Raw genomic sequence first — 27,222 nt, forward strand, 5'->3', positions numbered from 1 at the left:
TGCTGAGCACCCATACAGCCTTCGTCCAGACATTCCCTGTGTGGAGGTGTTATAGTGTCTCCTTCTAACCTTTACGGCTCTTTCAGATCTCGCTTTTATCACACAGAGGTTTTAAAAACAAAAGACAACACAACAGTTAACAGACATCCGTTTGCCCACATGTGCCTCTTTATGGTCAGGGACATGAGTAACATTCACTGTTCACCAATATAAGTACTTTCATATTTTCCTGTTTGAATATGGTTAGAGCTTGAGCTAAGCTTAGAGACACCATGAGCACTAAGGTGGCCTACTTAGTCTTTTTTTATGGGTGTAGCAGTTTTGGTAAGTAAATACACTGTAGATACCTGACCTTTGTCCTGTAGATCTTTCTTACTGCCGATTAAGCACCGATTTGACTGATTTTGAAGCATGTTCTAGTGCTTTTTCATTTATTTACTGTCAGCCTGATGATAGAAGCTGTTAAATTTATCTGTGTCAGAGTGCTAATGACAGCCTACTCATAATTTTCCCAAATCTACCTATAAAAATATTATATTGAGAAGCTGAGGCCAGGTGGGCAAGCGTTATTTGCTCCACCTATTAGACCAACATGTTTCAAGGATGGATGCATATTCACCATGGGACAACTAAATGAAACAGGTATGAGCAGGTTGCTTTGAGTACATAAACCTAATGGAGCTGCATTTTACTGCACGGTGCTATAGTATATTACATATTAACTTGCAGTAATAAATGTGGCAAAACCAGTTTTACAGGAGCTGTTGAAAAACGTCTCATATGTTATTCAGAGTCCCCATGTACTTCTACATTGCAGAGACAGTTTGAATTTCACATTTGTAGCACATCATCTGCTGAAAAGCCTTGTACTTCTGTGGCCTGGGCATAAATAGTGGTGAGCATAATGCACAGTATTGTGTTGTATAGATCTGTATTTAGTCATAGGTCTGATAAGGAATTGAATGGTCATATATAAGTTGATTATAAAAGTAAACAGCTACATCAGTTGGTGGCAATTCTTCTAGCAGATTGTATGAAATGATAGGGATATCATGCTTCACTTGAAGCAGAAAAGCCTTAAGAGTTGTTTGAAGGTTCTCCTAAACATTCAAACAATAGGATTAAGAACTTCATTTCCCAAGGGACTATCAAAATGCTAGGAATGGATGTGACCCAAAGATGCCATCATCTTCTGGAAATTAAAAACTTGGGATGATTGAGATGTTCAATTTTATTGATGCAGTTATTTTTTAAATTTGAAAAGTAAAAATTGTGCAGAACTCAGTCATTCTTCAGCTAGTAAGTTTTAAGTATTTTGTCTACAAAATGTTATAAAACTAAATATTATGATGTATTTACCTATAAATAATACATAATTCAATCACGTTTTTAAAAAAAATATTTATTTCTAATGGTCTGACCCTATTCTATATTAAACAATTATCAACTTCATCTGCATTTTCTATAATATATATGTATCAACAAAAACTAAGATTTAAAATTATAAGTGAATAATAGCATAACAAGTAGGGTTACAGACATTGTTCACATCAGGTGTCTCAGGATCCTTCTGAGCTAGACTAATTCAAAGCACTTTGTTTTCCTTTCAGGTTCCACCTTTAACGTGTTCATTAACCATTCTGGACACTTGCAAGGGGAGGACTAAGGGAAGTGCAGGTGTTTGAGTAGGCAGCAGCAGGCGAGAATTGAGAGACAACACTGGGAAATCCAGGGTTAGAGGTTTGGGTAAGAGAAGCCACTGCTCCATTTCCTCAGTGCTGAAGGCTTTTGCAGCAAAAGGGCTTGACTTTAAACATAGCCTAGCTAGAGCTTTATCAGAGGTTCTTCCATAATTTTTGCTGCTGCCAATCAGTATTACCCAGTGCATAAGTCATACTAAGTACCAAATAAGTTAATAATACTGTTACAGAAATTAGTGTAGCTCTGACCAAAAAAAAAAAAAAAAAAAAAAAAAAGATAAATAAAAGGGCATATAAGGAGAGTAAGCTTGGTTACTTCTTTCCAGACAGATTTTTCTTCCCAATCATGAAAACAAAGCCTTGAGAGTCCTGAACCATTCTCCTGTGGTATCTTTCTCAAATGAGTGAAAATTAGGCAAAGTCTTAACAAGCTGCTTCAATACGTAGGATACTGGTACTGCAGTTTAAGTGGAGACTGCTGTAAGAGGCTGAGGATTTCCATATCTTGACATGCTAATGCTAATCTTTTAGTAAATACATTAATGTAAAATCTCCAGTTATCCCATCTCTGTTATATCTGTGAGGCTCTCTATTAACTCTGCAAAAGTAGGACGTCCTTCGGGTTTCTGAAAATAAAAGCAGTAGATAAATTTATATTGGCAGATTGATCAATGATAGTAACAGGCTTCAAAAAATGGTTCTGAGAACATATGAGCTACTATTGAAAAACTACATTTTATTTTATTTATACAGAAGAAAATACCAAGTTTATCATATGAGGGAAAAAAATGTTCCTCATGACATCAGCAATGTGAGCACAGCCACTTTTCCATGCATGCATAAAATTTCTTTATTTCAATTCTGGACAAGAATTCCAATAGGATTTCTGCCCTGCAATGGGTTACTGGAAAGTACTACCTCTCAAGAAACCATGATACTTAGCAATTTTTCCTGGGCTGTTTAAAAAAGATCTTCACTGTTGTATCACTTGATGTATTGCAGCTCAGTACAGAACAAACTGCCGGGTGATGGCAGACAGGAGAAGAAGTAAATTCTTTCCCATCCTCTCTCTACTGGCTGGCATCCCAATGGATGATTGAAGTAAACAAGCAAACTAGATGCAGTTTAGATTTCAGCTTCTTAAGCTTTTTTTTACTCAGTGTCTTAAAATTTCATATAGAGTTAAAAGATAGGCAAGGAGGGAGATGTAGGATAAAGGAGGCAATGGTAGCAACAAGGTTCCCCTGCTACTGTCAGTGTATGCCTGCCTATTTACATGAATGCATTGCACACAAAGCTCTTCTTGTTTCCTGTAGACACTGGAGAAGAAGGGACCTTAAGGGATTACTCGGAGAAATTGCTGAAATAAATGCTTTGACACCAATATAGAAAGAAATAAGTGCTGGAGAAATGGAGAGAGAACATCAATTACTAAATCCTTGTGGAGGGGGTGAAAGAGGTGCAGCCTAGGAGCTGTAGTAATGTACAGAGGTATTGATGTACACCTGAATAATGAGGTTTAAAATACACATTTAGCGAGCATACCCACTTTGTATAGGAATGTGTTGAGGTCTTTCAGAGCAGAGCTAGAGAAAGCTACACATGATATGTAGATGTGAAAAAGGTATTACATTTAATGCAGTAGAGAAGTCAGATTCTAGTGGTGTATTCAAAACCAGGGGTGGTCTAGACCCATTGTACCAATGGTTTGCTTTGTGCTTATTAGATGCATCAGTCAAAAGAAACAGGCTTGTAAACCTAGGTGTGGTTTGTGAAAAGCACAGTGAGAGATACAGAGAATGTCACAGATGTGAAATAATGATTTAATGCCTCCGTTTTTTAAGATTGCTTTTAGATCTACAAGTTAATAATAAAGTAATATCACAGGAAAAAAAAAAGGGCAACAGACCTCGTGCCAGCAGCTGTACATGACTTGGTATACAGTTTGTGATGCCAAATATGGTCGATAAAGCCGGTTACCCTGAGAAATCTCATGGACAACTTCAGAATTTGATTTACTTTCAAAAGGCATTTTACCTTCTGTGAAAACTTCCCACATCAGTACACCTAGAAGTGAACCAAAATATTTAGGATGAAACAAAACCCCCAAACCCACAAGCTATTAAACATTACAAGCACAAAAACCGTTCTTGATTTTTTGTGTATTGCACGAAAATATGGGCAGCATAAACTGTAGGAAGACAGACTACCAAAATAATTTTCAACTGATAGAATTTGCTCTCTTTTAAGTCAGCTAAGATGGTGGTCCGTCAAACCAAGATGAATATATACTTGGCTAGTGGACATGTACCAAGAATGCACTTACCTCTCAAAATCTAATATTTAGGCATAGAGCCTTTCTATTAAAAAACACACTCATCCAATATAGCCAAGATTTGAAAAATGGGAAGGACTCAAGCTTAAGATAGGTAGTATCAGTAAAAAGTTACACTATTAAATCACATCAGTAGTCTTCGGGAAGCACTCTATGTTGTAAATTAACCTAATCAACTCACCAAATGACCAGACATCTGATTTGCTGCTATATTTTTTGAAATGAAAGACTTCAGGAGATGACCATTTGACTGGGAACTTGGCACCTGAAGAGCTGATATATTCATCATCAATGACATACCTAAAGAATAACAGGAAACAGCATATATTTTGATGACAGTTAAATGGCAAGCAGTTCTGGCAACATTTCCACAGGTGGTTTTTAATTCCATAAATATACAATATAGAAACAAAGAAATGGTATCACTAGTTTAATATGTACACAGATACCCATACTGGAAGTTATGCACTTAAAGAGATTTCTGTTAAAATTGATTATTTTAATTGTTCATGAGAAGTATGTTAGAATAAACCACTTTAATATGCCCTGTAAGACTGATGGTTGCTATTGTCATCTTCTGGGTATATATTGATAGGAAAGATCCTTACACTATGGGCAGAAAAAACAGCAGTAATAAATAATTCTAGTTGCTTTCTAAAAGAGTCCACCTTTTCAATCATTTGCACCCAAACACTACTGGCAGAGAGCTACGCTTTGTAACTGATGGGTGGAACCCACTGCCCAACCTCACAGATGTAATTAATGGCATGTTGTTACACAAGCAACACAGAAAGAAACGTTCATCACATAGAAGGCAACAGCTCTTGCAGACACACTGGAAAAGTAATTGTCTTTGCCCTAAATTATAGGAGCTGACCTCCCACTTAAGATGAAATTGTGTGCAAAATGCGGGCAGTTATAGAGCAACATTTTTAAAGGATATTGGGCTGTCTTCTACCTATGTACAAGCTCTGTGCACATTTTTCCAGTATTAATTTTCCTGAGCAGGAACTACAGGCTACGTTGTCAACTACATAACATTTGTTCTCACAGAAGACATAATGCAAAGGCACCTTTTAAAGTACCTTTCACATTCAGAGAAATCATCTTTGTCTCCCTTCCTTATTTTGTTGCAGGCAAAGAAAAACAAGAGGTTTCTGGATAAGGAACACAGGAAATAACAGTACAAAATAAGCAGGAGTGGCAGTTGTGTGAGCTCTGAATAAGATTGTGGTGAGTGCCTGTCCTAGAGCTGCACCACCGGTCTCCACTTTTTGGCAGCAGTGAGCCATTTGGGTCCATTATCCTCAGACTGGACTCTGACAGCCCTTTGGTCTCTTACTGTGTTTTCTGGTGCATTTGGATGAGCCCAGACCCCTGATACTGACCTTACCCTTTTGGGGAGAAATGCAGCCAGTGGGCACTGTCATGGTATGGGACAGCCTTTTGGAAAATAAGTGTTTAGTTATGAACTGCTGGGATGTTATAACTCTTAGATTAGAAATAGGAGGTAAAACCTGGGGGAAAGGTAAGCAGTGTGGCTGTGCTGATCTACTGACTTGCAGCTGCAAGGTGAATGTCATCACCACCTCCTGCTCAGAGCCATGTACTGCCTTTCAAGCTCATCTGCCTCCAAAGTGAGCCGATTTGGTCTGCTAATCCAGTAGAGATGTCAGCCAGTAAAACACAGAAGTGTAGAGCTTTTTGCTGGGCTTGCAAGGGGAAAGAAGGAAGGAGTGAGACAAACCCTCTGGGTAGCAGCCAGTCATTCAGTCAGCTTAGCTATAAAATATAGCACATCGGGGGGAAGTCTGTGAGGGCAGAGCTATGTTTCTCAGGCCTGTGCCTGTCAGAGTGCATTTTGCTCTCCTTCTCCATGTTTGGCTGGTCTTCTCGTTAAGCAGAAAAACCACTTCCCTGCTAGAGCAGCGCACATCACACTTCCTGCCTGACCTGCTCACACGCTACCGCCTTGAAAGGTCAGCACCGCTGCCCGGATCTGTGTCTAGGGACCTTCTGCCCTCCTCTCTTCTCAGAAAAGTTGGTGAACTTGTTTCTTCAAGCTTCTGGCACCCCTGTGCACCCTGGGCCTTTCTCTGCCTATAAACACTTCTGAAAGTCTACCTGGCACTTGGTTTGCCTGTCTTACACTCACCAATAGCAAGAGGAGGACATGACATCCAGTTCATGGTACAACAGTTAAACAATGTTATAATTTTCATCAGAATTCAAAAATTGACCACAGAGGGATTCCCCAAATTGGTGAAGCAAGCAATCAGGTTAACTCAAGCTCATACTGCAGCCGACTGAGAAGAGGTACTCACTAAACCTGCATCAATGGCCTCGTACCTCGCCATGCCAAAGTCAGATACTTTAACGATGTGCTCTGCGTTGACTAAACAGTTTCTTGCAGCCTGGGAAAAACGAGAGACGCATATCTGAAATCTGTGTCAAAACATTTTAAGGAAAATATAGCAGCTGATTATTTTTGTTTCAGCTCATACCATTTGTATTCTAAGAGGAGATGAGTGTCTTGCTCAAAAATATAAGTGAATTTCTGGTTCTGAGTCAGTGAACATATTCCACTACTGTGTAGTTGCACATACATAGCATATATAAAATTAGATGCTTGTAGTGTGATTTACAATATTTTTACATATTCCTGCATGGTGAAAGAAATTTTAGGCTGCTGAGTCTAGTTATTCAAGTAGATATTTTCCTGAACACTAGCATTAGGACAGTCAATGTTAATTTTTAAAAATGTTTTGTTACTTTTTCATTACAGAACTCAGGAAATCCTTGTAAACTGTCAAGATTTTACATTTCTTCAGGCAGCTAGAGAGGAGAGCAGGAAGATATCCTCTCTGTATCCAGATGTGAGCATTGGAAAAAAAAAAAAGCAGAGAGTAAAGAAACAAGCTCCTTTCCTGTGGTTCTCTGTCTATGAGGGGAAGAGAAGAAACGCCACTCATATATCCCAGCAGCAGGGAGCAGAAAAAATGTAGATAGAAAAAGATTCTGTTAAAAAAGTAATATCCGCGTTGTTGCTAACCTTTTGTAGTGCTGCTGTTTTGGGTTTGTTGTGATCACTGCATGATACTTTCATGCTGGGATGTCCTAACACCAGCCTGCTCCGTGCTAATACCCCAATTTTCTCTGACTTCTCTCAATTACCAAGAAGTTTTTCCAACTTCCCATGGACAAAAGGACAGCTAAAGGGTTTTGGTTTACAGCCAGGAAGACACTGTTGTCTTTTTAGATCCTGCAAACCTGAAATCTTACAGGACACATTAGTGCCCTACAAAATGCAGCGGCATGTTCTGTACTAGCAATATTTACCAAGAATCTCAGAAAATCCATTGTACTTACTAAATCACGGTGAATAAAGCTGTTTCTTTCCAAGTACTCCATCCCTTCACACACATCCAGGCACATGCTCAGCAGCACGTCTCTGCTGAGTTTCCCTCGCCTTTGCCGAAGGTAGTTGAGCAGGCAGCCGTTCTCCATAAATTCAGTCACAACGTACAGAGGCTTGTGGTGTGTGCACACTCCATAAAGCTGGACCAGCTTTGGGTGGGAGAGTTTCCTGTTTGCAATCACATTTTAGACAGGCTAGCATTTCTCCTTGGCAGGTAGCTAGTTCTGAAAACTACTTTCAGTACTTGATAAAATTATTCATTTCAATTGGCCTCAGTGTTATTCCACTGTCTGACACATTTCTGCCTACAATTTCTTCCAAAAGGTTCACTCTTTGAATTCATAATTTTTCTTCACTTATATAAATGCAGCAATTATAAAGCTTGATTCGGATCATGTGAATGGAAATGTCTAGTTATGCCTGGCTTTCAGGCAGAGGACATGACCCTGCAAGGGTTCTTCTCTTCTGGGCTGTGCCAAGACCCAGTCTGGATACTTTGCAAAATTAGCAAAAATGGTAATACAGTTTCTCAAAAGATTTAGTGAGGTATGAGCTCTGCCAGTGGTCCTAAGGGCACTGAATTATGGGTGAAAGAATACTTGTAGGAGCACATTTATTTAAGAGCACGTTTACTCCCCATTGAGATCCACAGCATGAAGCAGTGCGCACTGTAAAGCAAGAGTCTGGCGATGTGTGCAGCGAGCATCTGCATCAGCTCGATTCAGACCTTTATATCACCTTTTCTGTCCTGCATACGCACCATTCCCATTAAACTGGTTTGTGTCTTTGTTTTAAACTGAATTAGGTTATGTTTATTTCTTGATCATCTCAACGTCAACTGTCAGATACAATAGCTGTCATACTTACATCATCACTTTGGCCTCCTCGATGAAATCATCTTCAGACATTGCACCTTCATTAATTGATTTAATGGCAACCTTCATGGTTGCTTTCCATTTACCCAGCTGAACGACTCCAAATTGCCCACGCCCAAGTTCTTTCATGAATGTCAGTTCAGATGGGTTTAATTCCCACTCCTCTGCAAAAGCAACCCAAGATGTTACAATAATTAGGTCAGCTTTCCTGAGCTGTACTCCAGCAGACATGCCTTATTTTCAGCTAATGCATGCAGTGAAACATCATACCTGTTCATCAGCCATAGCATGAGTTTTAAATATTTGAAAATTTCCACATGCTCATATATGTTTATACATAAATGTTATTTTACAGCTTGTAGAATGTGAGGTTTTGGAGGTTCCTATTATCAGCCGGAAGGTACTTCCTGATCTATATACACGAAACTGGCATTTATTGCTTGTTTTCTATAGTACTAGATAAGATTTCATTATTATTTCTGAAACTTGTGGAACCGACAATGAAAATCTTCCCCATAAATAATACTAAATTTCCTAAGTATTTAAATGAATTGAATAGCCTTTGAAAAGCTATTAAACGCATATTTGAGTCTTAAGCCAACTGACAAAAGTCCAGATAGCTCTGAAATGCACTGGTGGTTGTAACAAAAGCACAACAGTCACTGAACAGAAGGGCTCGAGTCAGGTGTCTTATTTGGTTCTGACACCTTATGAGGAACTGAGTGTGTTTCTGGTGAATATGTGACTGTTCATGTGTTTCTTATTACTGGGAAATTTCACAGATATAACTTAGTTATTAGCTGAGTGAATGTGATCTAAATAGTTGCCTAAACAGATACCTAAATCTCCACCAAAACAAGATTAAAAATTTACCATAACTAAATCCTGCTCTTGCTGGTGAAGAACAATCAGCTGATCCAACTGGATGTCGGAGACGAGTGATAAGACCTATAGGAGACAAACCAACGATATTCTGTTGACAAATTACTCTACTTTGAAGTATGCTACATCAAATGTCTTCTGAAAGAAAAGTATTTCAAATCGGATTTACATTTCTTATTTCCTGAAGTTACTTTTTCTTACGGCTTGTGTGGATAAAACACTCCAGTGAGAAGGAATGGAGGAAGACTGTTCAACAGTGCCCTGACTACAGAAGTATCGATATTTCATGCAACCAAAAGTGACAGTCTTGCTTGTCTCTACAATGTTAGTGATCTTAAATAATTCTACACAGAATCATAGAATTGTTTTGGCTGGAAAAGACCTTTAAGATCATAGAGTCCAACCAATAACCTACAATACTATATCACCTACCTAAGTGGTCTCTTCCAGCATGATTTCTCAGGATTTTTTGCCATTGCAAGAAATATTTTTGTGTCTGTCATTCACTCTCTTTGAATTCATGAGCCAATGGAACCAGGGAGTTCCTCCCTTGCTATTTTCCTGGGTTTTCACCTGGAAAGTATATGTCCTTGCAACCTGACATTATGCTCATTTACTACAAATGCAAAGGAGCTGAACACTTCGCTTTTTTCAAGCTAGCTCACTGTGCTCACCTAGGACTCCCTGCATTCTTCCCACTGTTACTTTCAGGTCCTTTTCTGCTTGATGGATCTCCTACAAGTGTCTCTCAGGTGATAGGCTCTGTACATTCCCATATCTTCTGTCCTCACTAGTGTGAGGGAGCTCTGTGTGTTCTCCCGTCTCCACTCACTCAGGGTAAAAATGTTTTATACTGTATTAAAATGCTAGACAAAACTGAGATGAAGGTTTGGGGTTTTTTTAATGCTAAATAAAAGGCTGCCACCAGCCAACAAGAGGTGTTTAACTCTGACAGACTTCAAAGCAGTGTTAGAGTCCTTGTGCTCCCTAATTCTGCCTTTGATTGTTTGTGGAGTGGGGGTTTTTTTTGCCAAAATCAGTAGAATGCTTCCTTCTGATGCATAGCATAGCTCCTGCTTTTCTTAAATTGCATGCATGCACATCACTGTGGACAAGGCAAGAATTGTGATCAAATTTTATACAAGTCACATTCAGTCAAAGATGAATCAACAGAATATAGAGCAGGTAAATACATTAGGCTTCTAGCTTTGTAAAAATTCATTTAATTCATATAAATGAGTTTGATAATTTTGTTTCCCCCATGGTATATGCACACACACTGCAGCTACAACTTTGGCAGAAAGGATCATGGCATGTTTGAATTTGTTAGCAATACAAAAACTTTTTTATTTTTTCACAAGGACAGTATTAGAGGAAGAGCGATTTCCAATCTCTCAAAGTCCTGAGGAGCTTCAAATCATTAGTTATAAAACCATACCACCTTATATGCATTACCTGCAGCATTGTGTTGATGATACTCGATGAGTTCAGGAACAGATGAAAAGAGGTATTTTTCTGCTACATAATATTGTCCTAAGTGGTTTTTCTTAATTTGATAATGTCGTATGTCTCCACTATGAGTTCTGAAATCAACAAAGGATTATAATTTTCAGTAAAAAATAACTGATATAATCTCATTAAAGTTTACTTGGAAAGAATGTACAGAAAAATCTGAAAACTTGGGATATAACTGCTTAAAATGGCTGTGTGTAGCTGGGATAATATTTCAGGGAAGGGAAAAAAAAAAAAGCCTCCTGGAATGGATGTCTGTCTTAGCTTTTGGAGAGGCTGCATAATGGTTTTTATTGTACAAGTACTTAGCGTCATATCATTGAATCCATAAGACATAGCTGTAGTGCTTAACAGCTATTCCTCCCAATTCAGCATTTCTTTGAATCTAATATTTTAAAATTAAAATGCTCTTAAAATCCAAAAAGTTTAAAATATATTTATACTTTGAGATTTAATTTTCTGTTCTGCTTCTCCAAAGGCTCTTCACTGGAGCTTTTATTTAATGCATTTACTTCTCTGTATTTTTCCACATTATCTCTTCCTTGCTTTCTGCATATTTTGCTGCACATCTACCTCTGCTTTCTGTGAGACTCAAAATGAAGAAATCAAGTTTACTTTTGAGGCTGGAGGTGGCTGCTGAAGGTTGGTACCTTACTGCAAACGTGAGCCTGTGCCCAGCATAGCAGGAAGCAGGAGGGCTCACCCCAGCTTTCTGAGGAGGAGAGGGAGGGAGGAAGAGGGTGATGGCAACAACGATGCCTTTTCCTTGCTCCTCTCAGAAGGAGAGAAGGAAAGCAGACACTGCTGATGCAGGAGGATGTAGGAGGGCTGAGGGACAGGGGTGTAAGGCAGCTTGAGATGGGATCAGTCACCACTGTAGGTGATTGCTGTTGATGTGGGGGAAAAGTGAGTCCCATCGCAGTCCTCTGGCAGAAGAACTAAAACTGCAGTGAGGAGGTGAGGTGATTTTAGGAGAAAAACAGGAGAAGTTTGGGGACAGCAGAGTCTGGGATGAATTTCCATTGTGCAGACACTGCAGAGAAGGGAAGCAGTTTGGTGCAGCAGCCAAAGGCTGTGGCAGTGTGGTGTGGCAGCCATGGCACTTCATGTACAAGAGGCAAGAAGATGCAAATGTACAACCTTAACCTCTACATTACATGGGTGGGATGCACAGATTTCACAACAGATTATTTGAGTGCAGTTAGTCATGTCTTGGCAGGACATTTGCACCCTGACTCCCAGAGCCACTGCCCACCTGTGACATTTCTGCACCCAAGGTAATTAACTCTGCATGAACAGCACCTCAGTGGTTCCCTGCTCCTGTGCACAGCCTGTCCAACCTATTCTACTTCAGGGGAACTCTTCCGTCACCTCTTGATTCAAACTCTAACAATTCAGAGCAACTCACCCTTTAGCCTGCGAATACATGGACAGTGTAAGAAGTCCCTGTTGGCTTGAATCTCTGACAACAAATGCACCTTCTTTAGACTGAAAAGAAATCCAAATACAGTTATTTTCTGCTTTGAACTTTAATAAACCTCCCTTGAGACAGATTTCCAGCTGATTACCAAATTCTGTGGAATACCTATGACTACTTAGGAGAGGGATAAAGCAGTGGAAAACAGTAACTGATAATCAGAGAGTAATTGGTAGTCAGTAATTTATAGTGAGAACAGTAATTGATAGTCAGAGCAGTAACTGATAGTCAATAATTGATAGCCAGAGAAAAACTAACCAAGAGAAAATACTAAGTGCCAGACAATTTCTTGTAGTTAAAAATTTAAGGTGAATTATACTTCACACTGAAGTAGTGAAAATTCTTTGATTTATCAAAAACTGAATTTGTACAAATCACTAGAAAAAATACTGTAAACCAATTCTATCTAGGATGTTCTTCTCTTGTCCGTTTGCCCAAGCCCTGTGTTAGTCCTTGAGCAAAGACCTAATGAGTTTAGCTGAGTTGGGCACTTAGGTAACTGATAGAGGTTAGCATAAATTATAGATTGTTTGCTCTGTTGATAAGGAAGACACAAGGTTTTTGTGAAGCTCTGCTAACCTCACTTGTTTAACTATATGGATTCCAGTCTTCAGTGTTTTATTTGAAAGACAAGCACAGTAAACGGCATGTAATTCAATTTATCTAGTATGGAAAACCGAGATAGAATTTGCTGGGGATACAACTTAAAACTGCCAGGTCTAGATAGTCTGCACTGTATGCGTACCCCAGAAAGCCTTTTTGTTTAAAGTACACTCTCTCTCTTACTGCATACCAAACAGATTTGGATTTGACTGTGGTAATGCTCTTAATGCCTCTGCTGATAGATTTAGATATCATTAGCTTTTTGTATAAGCTGAGTTACCTTCTGGCGTAAGAGAAGTTCTGCCTGGCTTCTGTTTATGTTTTTACAGTACCACCTGCAACAAGGAGACAACCTATCTTTTAATTTCAGCCAGTAAGAATTAGTATTTGCTCTGTTTAACAAAAGTAATCCATTTTAATAGTTGCTCTATTCCAAGTCCAAAAGCCCAAGTAGAACTATTGTTGTAGCTCTCTGAATTTTATTGGACCATTGTAAATGTGACAACTCTCTGCTCATTCATTGTGATTAAACATGAGCTCAATCAAAAGAAAACTCTTCAGTAAATTAGGTTGAGGTAATTGGAATTATCTTCTAGGCAATTAATTAAATGTTCACAACAGGAATAGATAAGAATATAGAAGCATTATGTAGTGGGCCTACAGAAATAGGAAATATCTGTATTCTGACATTACAATTTATGCAAATGAATGTTGTTGAAGTTCTCTCTGTTTGTAACTTCATGTTACACCCTCTGAGCAAATAGCTCTAAATCGAAAAGGTTAATTAATTCTAAGAGTAATGTTTTGTTATGAAAAAATTGAGCTTTTGATAAACACTTGTTCTTGTCTAATAAGGATGGAAGTATCAAGTACTAAAACGTATTGCTACAATCCATTTTTAGAAGAGAAAGCATGATTACCATATTCAAGGGTACTTACTCATATGTTTCTAAATTGCTCTTCTTGTTCTCAGTAACATAGTTGCTGGGAATTAGACCTTCATTCCTGAAACAACATATTTGGTATAATGTCATAGTGTGGTATAAAATATTCATAGGATTAAGATACACATCTTCCTTTTGTTGAATTACAGAAGTTCCTTATACTACAGGCTATGTCATTAGATACTGAATCCCAATGTGGGAATTCAATAGAAGTAAAAGTTCTTTCATCCCAGGCACAATCTTTCTGCCCCACAACTGTGGATGGCCATTGAAATGAAGACGTCAGCTGGGGTAAGTATTTATAGAGTGCTGAGAGCAGAATGTTAATGAAAATTTTCAAGTAAAATCAAAAGAAAATGTATAACAAAATAGTATTTCTTATGATTCAGGAGCCACTCTCTCCATTTCTAGCCTATATAAAGTTTTATATGAAATATAAAGTGTGTGCTTGCATGTATATACAAAATAACCATCAGTGTACTCTCACTGCAAATATGAATTGAGAAAAATAATTTTAAAGTATTTAAAGGAAAAACTTGAATGAAATGGAGACAGTTATTATACAACATAAAACCATTCCCAACATCAGAGTACAGGATACAGCGAAGAAAATGCAGAGAAAGGGGAACAACATGAAACAAATATAAATGTAGAAAGGATCCTAACTTAAGTTATCTAGCTCTCTAAAACATAATTAAATTTTTTATCAGGATTTTGTTTCAGACACATCTTGATAATCTTTATGGTCTTCATGAAGTGTTTAGACATATACACTGTATTGTAAAGCACTTGAGGTATGGAAAACTGGATTTGCACATGGCTCAGAGCCAGTGATTCACATGGTCCTCAAGCATCCTTGTGTTGCTCAGGGATTTCTGAGCCTAGGTCTTAACTCTGAATTCTTAATAGATTCTAGATTTCCCACCCATTCCTGGAGAGCCAAACACTGCTAAAAAGCTTGCCTGTGTCAATTCATGTGCCTCGTACATAGATGAACACTGTACCTAAATTGTTGTATGTGTCCCATTCTATTTGCCTGCTTCTATGGGGGTTAAGTTTTTTTCTTTCTGTGTAGGGAGATTGAAACAGATGCCCACTCTCTCACCCATGTTGGTCTCTCGCCTTCCACCAATGGGGATCATACTGTTCAAGGATAATGTATTCTTCTGACTTCTTGAGCGGTAAATCCGAGGGCCCTCTAGCAAAAAAGTCATACAGTGCAATAACTCTGAGGTTTTTTGTGTAGTCTTCCAAGGCTTCAGCAGGTAGAGGAGGTAATGGCTTGTTCTTTAACCGCAATTGCTTCTTAGGCTAGTGAAAAAAAAAATCTTTCATAATTAGTCTTTTCTCCCTACTATTTCTTGCTGAATTGCCCTGGTATTATGCCATGTCATTAACTAAAAGGAACTCATCATTGTCATTACTTCCCCTTGTAAAGCACTATCACCTCATCACTTGTAAAACAGTGGGACTTAGAGTTGAGTAGTTTGGTGTCGAAGCCAAAATAACAATGGAAAGTATAGTGAATAATAGACAAGCTGTCTAGCTAATTGGGGTGATTTCTACATGATATTAATGCTGGGATAACTTCTCAGCTGGTGTAAAAGTAGAGCAGGATTGAAACCAGAGGAGTTACAATGTCTGGAACGTTTCATCATTTATCTGAAGAATTAACATGAAGGGCACTGTAGACTTTCTTAGGAAACTGGCAGAACATAATCATTTTCTTCTGCATCAGGTTAGGTCAGGTAGTGCTTTGAAAACTCGGATTAATTCATCTTGAATCTAGTAAAACTGAGGTGGATGTTTCACATGCCAGCTGAGCAAGGCAAGCTTGCATCTGCCCACTCTTCCCACCTCTATCACCTGAACCCAAAACTGTGAGAAGGAACCACCTTGTCCATGACAGAGAGCTTGGGAAACCTCACTATGGTCCTGGCTTTACATCCATATGAATCTTCAGATACCTTTATAGTTTTTAGGCAACAAAGAACCTTACATGCTCAAGAGTTAGTTACTCCTCTGCTTGTTCTGGTACCATATAGCACATCACTTCAATTCTTTCTTTTCACCTGCCAAAATGTTACTTACCTTGCACTTCCAAGAAGGTGCATAGAAAGTGTCTGGTTGTGAGGCTGAGTACTGGGTGACCAGGCCAGTATCAGGGTCCAGGTTCATTTTTGTTCTCATTGCTCTGATTTTGAAAAACAGGAATTATTCGTTTGAATACATATTTATAAACATTCACATAAAGACGTTCATGGATATATATGCCTTCACTCATTAGGGATTTGCAGGGCTGAGTGTCTTTAAACTTCTGTACATTTAGCTGTTCTACTGAAAACAGGGATATTTTGATCACCCTAATTGCTGAAAAGCTTAAGGATTTCACATACCTTTTTTGCACTGTGCAGCAGCAACAGCAGCAGCAGAAAACAGACTGGATGGTGTGATCTGTGAACAAGAACATTTTTCTATATTGGCAGTATTCCTCTTTGTTTGTTTACAAAACTTTCAGAATTAAGGACTACCATATGTGCTTAGCCCCATTATTAGCTTTGTCTCGCTGTGAGATAGCTAGCAAATCATTGAGGCTGAATTTGCATTCACTGAAGACAGAAGACCTTTCCTGTCACCCCATCTATTTTCTCCCACTGTCTCCCTTACGTCTTAGTGATTATGAGGCCATGTAATGAGTTAAATCAGCTCACTTAATTACAAAGAAAAAAAAAAAAAAGACCTTGACAGTCAGATCAGTACCAATCTGACTAATTACACCACCCATGCAAGCTCTAACCAGTGCAATGTAGGGGATGAGAATATCATCAGGGACAGGAGATGGGGGACTATCTTCTTCAGCAATAACATAATTTTTATGTAATTCAAGCCAAATACAAAAGCACACCTGAATGACAAGCTTTTTTTTATTGTCAGGTTTATTAAAGGAGACATGCTACATTCAGTTGTTTGAGTTAATAGTGATTTTCAACTTTCTGTTGCAGCCATTAATATAACAGATGCATTAGCCCAGGTTTAAATGCTACCAAAGAGGTATTTTACACTTATGTGCCAAGTGATGGATAATCCTGAGAAAAATACATTGGATGCATCATCACATATGTCATACATTTACAGAGAAATCTATCTAGTGTATCTTGTATGAGCAGAAGACAGGATATGGTATTAAAGAGGTCAGAAGGCATTAAGAAGATTTGAACAAGGTAAATAGGTGACATCTGCTCTGGTCCACTTCTGCTCAGATTGAGACCTACTTGTGTTCTCAGAGCAGCTCAAGCCAAGCTGTGAAACCTGTGGTCCCATCCTCTTTCCGTTTGCTCTGCTGCTCACCTCATCTCCAACAGAGATGTGACACTAAACCAGCAAGGAATCACTGTCTGCTGAGTGGGCTCCCTGAACCATCTCACCATCACACGTCACCCATGGGAGGGCAGCAGCAGCAGCAGGCCAAGCTCAGGCTCTCGGTAGTGGTCTGTGCTCTCTTAGAAAGCATGAGAGCCAGGCATACAGAGATGAGACTCCAGTCATGTCCAGCTGCACTGGCAGAAAATCAGTGTTGCATCCCACTCCAATGAGTCTTAAGTTTTCTCTACCACAGAGGACATTGTACAAAAAGGGGCCTCAGAAAGTTATTTGAAAGTTGAATATCCACGTTATTTGAAAGTTGGTTGAGTATTGAAAGTTATTTGAGTATCCACAGTCTTGGTATTTTGTTGTTTTGTCTTTCACAAGGTATGTCTTTCTCCCACCAGTTTGTTTTGCTCTCATGGCATTTTTGGCTTTTTGACCCTAATGACTTAATCCAGCCTGGGATAAATAAGACGTCCCTTCTCATGTTCTGTAAGACTTTTGCCAATGCCTGTTACACACGTTTCAGCCAAGTGTGTTGAGGGTACACGCCCTAGTGCTCAAAACATTAAGCAACCTTACTACGCAATTAAAATGTAATTATTTTCTCTATGGACATACCTAACTTAGAAAATCTTGTGCTAATAAAAGAAATGAGAATGTCAGATGTCAGAAAGATAAGACCAAAACTGTTCTTAGCTGAAAGAGGAAGAGACGTGTCTCATATGTGTTTTGGTTAGAGTATTTATCTTGAGAGTTGTGGGGCAATTTCCCTTAGACTGTTGCATCCTGTAAAGAACCTATTGCGTGGGAAGCTGGAGAGCCTACACTAATCAGAAGACACGATCAACTGTTTGATAAAAGTTTCCACTGACAGATATGCAAAATACAGCGATTATGAATACTCAAGCCAGCTGACACAGAGAATTTTCTTTAAAGAAACGAGGCTGAAAAGATATGGTCAATGCAATTTATTTGCTGCATAGTTTTCCAGTGTACATTAAACTGTCCCTCAGCTGTTTAAAATTATAGTGGCTGAAGTTTGTCTGAACATGGTCTTTAGCATTGTTTTACTGGAGCATTGAAATTGTTAATGTTCCAGGTAAACACAAGCTTGGAATTTAAAATAACTTTTTAAAAGTCAGCTGGGAATTATTTCTGATTTATTACCATTGCTTTTTCCTTCCCCTCCCACCACCCCCCGAAATATTACTTCAAAAGTAAAGTAGTGTCACAATGTTAAGGGGTGAGTGTCTCTAAAGCAATTTTAATTAGTGCCTTGGAAGCATATTGGATGACAACATGGTCTTGCAGGTACTGTATTTTGTAGAAGTTATGGCAATTTCATTCGAAACATGGTTGTTTAAAATTACATGCTACTTACCAAACCTTCCCAAATGTCTTGGGAAGGAGCTGTGTTTGTTCCCTTACCTAGATCGTGTTAGGTTCCCATGTCTTTTTATAACAGCTTCTGTGTTTCACCAACAATGAACACCATGGGTGAAAAAATTCTTGGGTTTCATTTACTTTGGGCAGTGCCACAGAGTTTAACTGATCCTTATGAAGTATTTAGTGATGTGCAAAAAAAGGAATAAGACATTTGAAAACTTGTCTACTTCTGAGTACACCATTTAGTCTAATTAAATAAATTATTCCTAATTAGACAACTTGCTTTCCTTATAGAACATTTACAAGAAATATTTAGAAGCAGAACTGCAGAGTTTCAATGTGATAAAAGAATGAACTAATAATATTTTAAAGATTTGGCTGTTAGCACAAAAGAAAGGGCTTCAGATCAGTGTTATAGATGTGTAATTTCTGTTTTGCTTTCCTTATGAGCCCAGTGATTTGAACAAATTTATACAGTAAGTTCAGGAATCCTTTTTGGGTTCAGTGAATTTCAGACTTGCTCTGTTAATGGATGTTTTTCTTGTTTTACTCTCCCTTTATTGCACTAAAAGCAATTAGCAATAAATGAATGTATGTGACTTTTTTTTTTTTTTTAAACAGCCTAAGCATTTATGATATGAAGTATTTAATCTCTTGTCCTGTCCATAGAACCACAGGTTTAGGTTAAAGCTTTAACTACAATGCTTCCTGGAACACATTCTCCATTTGGTGAGTGATTTTTCCAAGACTGGGATATCTAACCAATTAACGATCACAAAATATGACCAAATTCTTCAGGTGAAAAGTGAAGGCTCAGATTAAACTAAAACCCTGGGCCAGATAAGCCCATGTTGAATTGAATTGCTGGGTCCTGAGGAGCTGCACAAACTTTGTACGGTTCTGCGAAGTTTGCTCCTAGTTATTCTCCTTATTGAAGTATTTTCAGTGCCAAATCACAGCCTATCAATCCAGCAGATATTTATCATCCTAAAGAGCAGCGCTTCCACCTCTTTGAAAACAAACCTGCCTTTACACATCTGTTCTTAGCAACCTCATCACTTCTGAAATTCTTTTGTCCATGCATTACTCCTAGAGCTCTTGTGGAATTAACTTGTTAAAGACTTAATAAAAACATAAATTATAGCAGTGCAAGCTGTTAATTTCTGTTTAGAAATTGGTCAGGTCTGTTGAGAAGCATTATCAAGGCCTTCAGTCCTGAGGAGTAAAAGTCCTGCTTCAGTTAAATTTATTTAAGAAAGGAAGTTTTGACCTGACAGATTGGAATTTCAGCATCTCAGGCAAAGACCTATGTATTGATCTATGCATTTTACACCCTCCCTAGCCACAGGTAACCTTCTTGCACAACACTTTTTCTCTTTTTGATTAAAATAATGGTTTTTTTGTTCATAACTCACTACAGAAAGGCCCAAATCTGCTCTGCAGTGCTGTTTTAGAAAGACTCGGCCAACACGGCAAATGGTAGAATCTTTGATACACAGAATGAACAATCTGATGAAACTGTCTTGCATCTTGACCTTCTGCTAGCGGCCAGGGCACATGTTTGCGCCCCCAGGTGCGGCAGCAACACTCTGCAGTGGTACAGGAAGGCAGCGTTTCCTGCCTGAAGCTTCTCACAGCTGCACACACCCTGCCCTGACTCCAGCTCTTCCTTCCTTTCTATTTTCTTCTATTCAAGAGCTATCAGACAAACGATTAAATAATAATTTTTAAAACACTACATCTTAATGTAAAAAAATGCTATCTTTTAAAATGCAAAAAAGGACTTGAAAATAGATTCTTAGAAATTATTGATTCTTTTAAATATTTCTTCTTGATTTTCCTTTCTGATACACTGTCACTGAAATAAATAGAATGGTCCTGATTTCCTTCCATCTGGACTAAGGACCTTTTCTTAAGCAAAACATTCTGAATTTGTCAAAAAATGTTAGTGTCACATACGTATTAGCAGGCCTTGACCCCTCTGGTCCATTACCTATGTAACCATATTCAAAAGTTCATAAATTATGAATTAATCAGTGATGGTATCAATGAGAGCTGTGCTCCAGCATGGAAATCACATTTTGGATTCCAGATTTTGAAGATAATAGAGACACCAGTAAGACCATATTATGAATGACAGACTGCTTGGACAGGACAGAAAGAAATACAGGCTAACATAAAGAATTATCCCATAATTTTTAACAGCAAATTATTTTTGAAGTCTGTTAAAATGAAGTACTTATGGACCTATCATTATGTTTAGGCCTCTCTTCTGTTTCCTACATAATCAAAAGTTTTCCCAAAACTTCCAGAAAAAGGGGTCAAATTTTGCTTCTTTTAAATCCACAGGAAGGAAGGTTTCTCCAAGATCCAAAGTCCTGTTAGACTTCTCAGCCCACATTTCCCTGAGTTCTATGAAAACATAAGCTACCAAAACACACTTGATCCTCAGGGTAAGTCATCCTGGAGTGATTAAAGTCAGTAGCTTAAAATCTAAGTTGAAATCAAACCAGAGAGCATTTGAGCTGTTGAATATAGAATTTGCTGAATCTTTCTTCCTCAGTTTCTCCAATTCTGATGAAATCTTGCAACCTCAGACAAAGTTCAGCCAATTCTACAAATAACGCAGAAATAAAAAACATTGCCCATTTCACTGCTCATGTGTTTTTCTTTCTGGAAATGACTATATTAGGAGGAAGAAACTTGTATTTAAAACAGTGCTGTATTATCTCCCTGATGACAGGTTTACAAATAGGAATCCCAACACTAGCACAGAGCTATGATAGCCTATTGAATTCTGACCTTTTAGCATGCAGAGTGTTGAAACAAGAAAAGATCATGGCAAGAGAAGCATGTGGACTGAAGTGGAAATACTAGCAAACTGGTGTTGAAGTTAGCCTCACAAGTAGCCTAAAAATTGGCAGCTGATATTTTGGGAACCAACTCAGAGAACAAGTTTATCTGTGCATAATGGAGCAGATAGGATGCTAAAGGAAGAAGACGAGGATGGATAGCTGTCAGGAACAGCTGTTTGCTTGAGAAGCTGAAAGATAGTCCATGAAAACAGAGAAGGGAGAGTGAAAACACACCAGTCCTTTGAGACTGTCCATCACTGCTAATAGCTGTCCTGAGAAAGTCCCACAACACCCAGCAGTATGCTTTGGCGTGAGGACACTGTACAGATGGCCAATTCACACCCCTTTGTATGTGCAATCTTCCTCCCACATTCAGTTGTAACTCCCTCTAATTTGCAGCCTTGGGGTAGTACCAAAGATACAAGCAACAAATTAGAGGTTAATTTTTGTAATTTGCATTTTATAAATTTATTATTTCGTGGTTTCTTGACTTGAGTTTCTTTTTCTGATTCACTGTTTCTTAAGGCACTACTAAAGTGCTGTAGTCCAAGTCTAGGACTTGCACAAAGTTCTTGTTCTTGCAGCAGGGACAGCATGTTAACTGCAGGTTAACACTACAAACTCAGCTTCACCCATGAAGCCCAAATCTTTACTGTAATACACAGTATGCCTTGTGATCTGGTATATCTGTCAGTTTTCAACAGTACTAGAAAATCAATAATCTAGTAGGAAGACACATGATAGTTTGCTTCTAAAATTGCGTTAAAAGACAAGCTTTCATCTTTTCACATGTGCAAGCTGAGGCTTTCTGTTTTTCCCAAGATTTAATTCTGCTCTGGAGGAAAGATAGTTCTAGTTCTACCAATTTCATTATTCATGTCTATGCTGTACATGCTTTTAAGGACAGCATGTTGGAATCTCTCCCTGTCTGTATGTAAAAGTATTTGCTTTGCTGAATCTAACATACAATGGACTAATATCTGAGCATCAATTTCGAAAGTCAAGACAAGCAGTCTCAACAAAGATCACCTGAACAGCACAAAAGAAAACTGGCTGGTATTTTTATGGCAATAAATAGCTCATTTGCCAAGTACACTGCAGCTGCACAAAACAAAACAGCAAGATGTAAATATGAGGCCCAGTTTACTTACAGGTAGAAAGAATCATGTCTGTCCTCTTGTATTCAAATGAAAATGCAAACCTCTCTTCATCAGTTGTGCCAGTAAAACAGTGCTAGCTGAGCTCTTCACTCTGATGTGAAACATGGTAAACCACAAATACTGCTTGACCCCGCCTACGTACCTTTCGTGTTTTTTAAAAAATAAGCTCCAGACTAATCTCAGATCTATTTTTTTTGCTGTTGTTGTTGTTGTTTTTAAAAGATTAAAATAGTGTTTGCTTTCTAACCTACATTTTACAGGAAAAAAAATATTAAATTGTAACCAGTAGGGCTAAGTATTTATTTTTTAAAAAGGGAAAAAAAAATACAGTGGATGTAAATTACAGCATTTGGTTCTGTTCAGATGAGGTTTTGACCCCAATATTTAAAAAAAAAAAATAGTTATAACAAAAAGGGGAAGGACTGAAGTTGGTTAAGGATGAGCAAGTGCATCCAGAAATAATGATGGTGCAGTAATTCAAACTGCATCAGGAGAGTCAGCAAGACAGCTCCCTCCAGAGGTGTTCTGATCTTTTCCAAAATTAATCCCCTAAGGCTTCATTCAAGTAAAAAAATGCTTTCATTTAATAACTAGGTGCCTCAGAGATCCAGGCATACAAAGTAAGTATCAAACCCAAAGGCAAGTATGCAGAAACTATCCTCTGGTACTGGGAAGAGGCACGCAAGGGGTCAGATCCAAAGCACACATCTCTCTGAGGAAACTACTGCCAAAAGTCAGCAGTTAGCATACATTTTATCATATAAATTAATAAAAAATATATAATCATTGTATAGAGACATGTTTAAGGTTAATTGGAAAATATTAATCTCCTGATTTTCCTATGCTTAATTTGTGTTTTAAGGGAAACATTACTTATAACCGTAGAATTCCTCATGACATAGTGTTGAAAGTGTTGGCAATGCCATACTTTGCAGGGTCTCCACTAAGAAACTGGGGTGCAAAGAAGCAGTTAGGGAAGAAAAGATGAGCTTGGCTAACCTTAGATCTTCCTTGTTCCTTTTTCTACTACAGGTAGAAAATCCTGGATTTCCCTTTCAACAATAGATGCAGTTGGTATTGATTGGGTAGTGGTTTGGACTCAACACTTAGGTTTGTTTGCATAGTTGCAATAACCTTCTGAGATTTTGTCATTAAGAAAAAGGAAACAGCAATTTAAACACTTTCTGACAGTTTGTAACTTTTCAATGGAGTAGCATGAGAAAAGGAAAACACTTCTACCAAGAAGCAAGAGGCTTCCTCCTTTTGAACATAAATGTTTAGATAAAGAATGTCCAAAACTGATTAAAGAAATACTCAAATGCAGCAGCGATGGAATGTTTTAAGCTAACTATAATTACGTTTAATAATTTACTGGAAATAAACTTCACCAAATTGCTCTCTGCACGCTTGCAAAAAAATTAAAAAGTTTTTGTGCTATCTACACAAGTAACAAAAAAAAAATTAAAAAAAAAAAAATATATATATATAAAATAGAGTTACCTAAGAGGTGGCTACAGCAAAACTGAAGTGCAAATACTCCTCACAACCACTGACACAAGGTCAGTTTAACTGAAACAGGCTTCAGCAAAGCTGTGGAGACATGAGCCTCTAGCAGAGGGGAAAAGGCAAGTAAGATCTAAAGAGAGTTCAGGCATATCTGCACCAAACATTTCATCATTGCCAAATTCATTTAAATACATATTCATACTACTATATGTATTTAGTACAGTGTGCCTACGCAGATACATATATATACACGCATGGACTCTGATAACACAATGTTCACATGAACAATGAGTTTAGCTTATGATGCACTGAGGGGAAGTTATTGGTAATGCATTAGTTGGTTCCAAACAATAGTTAACATTCATTTTATTTACATACATGTGTAGTATGACATTTTCTGCTAAGAACACAAAGGTCAGATCACTGTGCATACAGATAACAGACAGAAAGAGGAGCCCTCCTTAAACACATCTGAGAGTGTACATACTTTCATTTACAACCCTATGTATCAAGTTGTGTATGTAAGTGAAGGTAGGACAAACTTGTGCTTGAAAATCTCAAGAGGAAAACACACTTTATATAAATAAGAGCATAGAATATATATATTTACAATACATACAGCATATAAATTATTTTAGAATTAATCCAAAGCAAGGTACTATGGTACACTGACAGCCAGTTATGCTGAATCTTGGACTTATTTTTCACAAGTAACATCAAGATTAACCCTGGGAGGTCTCTGGTTGACAAAACACCCTAGATTGGCTTGGGAAACATCACAGCCCAGTTCTGAAGCAAGGATTTTTGAGTGTTACACTAAACTGAAGACTGTGCTGTCAACAACCTACCATGTGCAAATGAAAGAGACATATTTTGTGTTCTTGATCTGTCATGAAACACCCATCATGTTCCTGAAGAATCTCTGGAAACTTTTCTATGTCAGTAAATAGCTATTTATAGATACCTTCAACTTTTAAGCATGCAAATTACTACTAATACTAATGCCTGGGTAAAGAGAAAATCAGAAACATGGACTGTATGTACATGAGCCCAACCCAGTAAATGCAAATTAGGCTCCTCAGCCCTGGCCACATTCTCTCTTCCTCCATAAAGAGCTCAACGTGCCAGCTATGCAATGCTGACTTTTCAGCAAACATATAGAGATGGCAAGTATTGTTGAAGATACTGTGCTCATTTCCCAACATCACCTAAGACTCTCCTCGTGCTGGAGTTGATCAGATGTTACAGGTTCCCCATGATTTTTAGCAGCATCCAGCAGCTTATAGGATCAAGCCTTTAAAAAGAAATGGTGAAGCCACATCTCTGGAAAGTAGCTTCTTTCCTGCACTTGTGCAGCTGTTGTCTTTTTTCAGAAAGCATCTTCACCCTCTGCAATGTCAATGATCATGTGAAGCAAGTCTTCAAAAGTCGGGCGTCCCTCTGGCTTCTAAAAATAAAAGCATGTACAGCTATGATCAAAAAGCAGCAAAGTTGTGTTGATTTTGATAAATTAGTGGTCTTGATAACATTCTGTGGCAACAAATATAATGTTTCATTAGATGTGACATGCAAAAATATTTCCTTGTGTAGATTTTTGGATGCGTTGCTTAATCTCAGTAAGTGTCACTGTCACCTTTTTTACTATAGTCTTCATATAATTCATTATTTTGCATAGTTCTACACTTTTTCATTTTTATTCCCCATCCCCACCTCCCCCAATGAATTGCTCCATCTTTCTTTACACGAGTTGTTCATGCTCCTAAGAACTGAGTGTCATTCCCTGAAACCACTTTTACTTCAACATTATTTTTTAGACTCCAAAATGAGACTGCACCATAGACTTCTGTAGTGGCATCCTTCATCTACTTTATTTTCCACACAGTTCCTTATGCATCATAACATCCTATTGATTTTTGGTTTGTTCTAGTTTTTGGATTTTGGGTTTGTTTTGTTTTGGTTTTTAATTATGGCAATACACTGAGGTAGCCTCTTGACTGATCTTGTTCACACAGTTAATTTTACCTCCTCTGGATGGCTGGGTAACTTGCACTATTCCTCAGTTTATCAGCCCATTTATCAGATTTGTATCACCTGCTGAATTTTGAAGCCTCAGTATTCTATTCCCTCTATAAATCACTAATAGATTGATTAAATGAGGACTGAAGTACCTAGAGTTAATCATATTTAATGACAGAGATTGACAGTATCTTGCCATTACTTGTGTCCTGTTTGCAAACAAAGATTCATTCTCTCCCATGTGATGACTGCTTCGATTTTATTGTTAATAACCCCTTATGAAATCAACTATTCATTAATGTTTATATAAATCATAAATACATATTAATATCCAAAGAGCATTAACAAATAACTTATTATCTTCCAGGTAATTTATTATTCCATTTTAATGACCATTTCAAGCTGGTTACCAAGTACAGATAAAATGTAATGATCTTTTCTTTTCTGGTTCCTATGAACAGCTTTTTGAACTACAGATGTATTTGTGATTCCAGAGCCCTCCACGGCACTGTTGTTTTTAATGTATTTTTTGCTGCACAAACCAACTGGTTTGTAAGTTTTAGACCTCCACCAGTTGGTTTGATGACTAATTGCTCTCTGTTCTAGCACCTTCTCCTACAAGACAAGCATCAGACAGCATGTCATCTTTATTACTGGAAAAGAGCAGGTTTTGCCCAGCACCCCCTGTGGCAAAGACTAACTAGAAATAAATCATGTAGCTCTTTCCATTTTTGGTTTCCTCAATTGCTTTCTCAAAATTAGAGGTACCTCAGTAACTGCATCTATCCTCTTACAGACTTCCTGCTTTAATAATGCAAGAACTGTTTTATACTGATGTAGTTGGTAAAGTACTGAATTTGGGGTTGCTGCCCCTTTGACCTCTTTGAAAATTGTACAGTCAGTATCTTTCTGGGTTAGAAGGATTAACAGTACAGTGTATTTTTATCTTTCTTTACAAGCCTTGCATTTGGATTTAGATTCAACAGCAAATTAATCTATATTTCTTATATAATTTATGATCAGGTAATGAATTATTCCTTTAAAAATATTTTCAGTTATTCTGGCATGTTTCCATAATGACTTACAAACTGAGGCAATACAAAAATCAGATTCTCTATCTCCAGACTGTTCTGAATGAATTTTTTTGCTGTCAGTATTTGTATGCAGCTATAAACATGACCAGC

The 27,222-nt window shown here is 37.9% G+C and overlaps 2 protein-coding genes across 7 annotated transcripts in view; both read right to left on the reverse strand.

Annotated features, from left to right (window-relative positions):
- Nucleotides 1-1,989: 1,989 nt before the first annotated feature.
- On the reverse strand, nucleotides 1,990-24,243 carry TXK (TXK tyrosine kinase). Its single transcript, XM_065836833.2, has 15 exons — nucleotides 22,508-24,243; nucleotides 16,143-16,200; nucleotides 15,838-15,940; nucleotides 14,852-15,057; nucleotides 13,742-13,807; nucleotides 13,083-13,137; nucleotides 12,131-12,210; nucleotides 10,666-10,793; nucleotides 9,202-9,276; nucleotides 8,321-8,492; nucleotides 7,405-7,621; nucleotides 6,385-6,449; nucleotides 4,217-4,335; nucleotides 3,610-3,767; nucleotides 1,990-2,326 (listed from the first exon to the last, which is right to left on the reverse strand). The coding sequence occupies exons 1-15, from the start codon at nucleotides 22,521-22,523 to the stop codon at nucleotides 2,258-2,260; spliced, it is 1,587 nt and encodes a 528-aa protein (XP_065692905.1). The 5' UTR covers nucleotides 22,524-24,243; the 3' UTR covers nucleotides 1,990-2,257.
- Nucleotides 24,244-24,371: 128 nt separating this feature from the next.
- The window catches only part of TEC (tec protein tyrosine kinase), a 48,887-nt gene continuing 46,036 nt past the window's right edge, over nucleotides 24,372-27,222 (reverse strand). For all 6 annotated transcript variants that reach the window (XM_065836530.2, XM_071807467.1, XM_071807466.1 and 3 more), the window contains one exon: nucleotides 24,372-25,469. In XM_065836530.2, the coding sequence (XP_065692602.1) occupies nucleotides 25,392-25,469 (78 nt within the window). In that variant the 3' untranslated portion in view covers nucleotides 24,372-25,391. The remainder of the gene's footprint in view (nucleotides 25,470-27,222) is intronic.

Source organism: Patagioenas fasciata, chromosome 4 (assembly GCF_037038585.1).
Source record: "Patagioenas fasciata isolate bPatFas1 chromosome 4, bPatFas1.hap1, whole genome shotgun sequence".
NCBI classification, from domain to species: Eukaryota; Metazoa; Chordata; class Aves; order Columbiformes; family Columbidae; genus Patagioenas; species Patagioenas fasciata.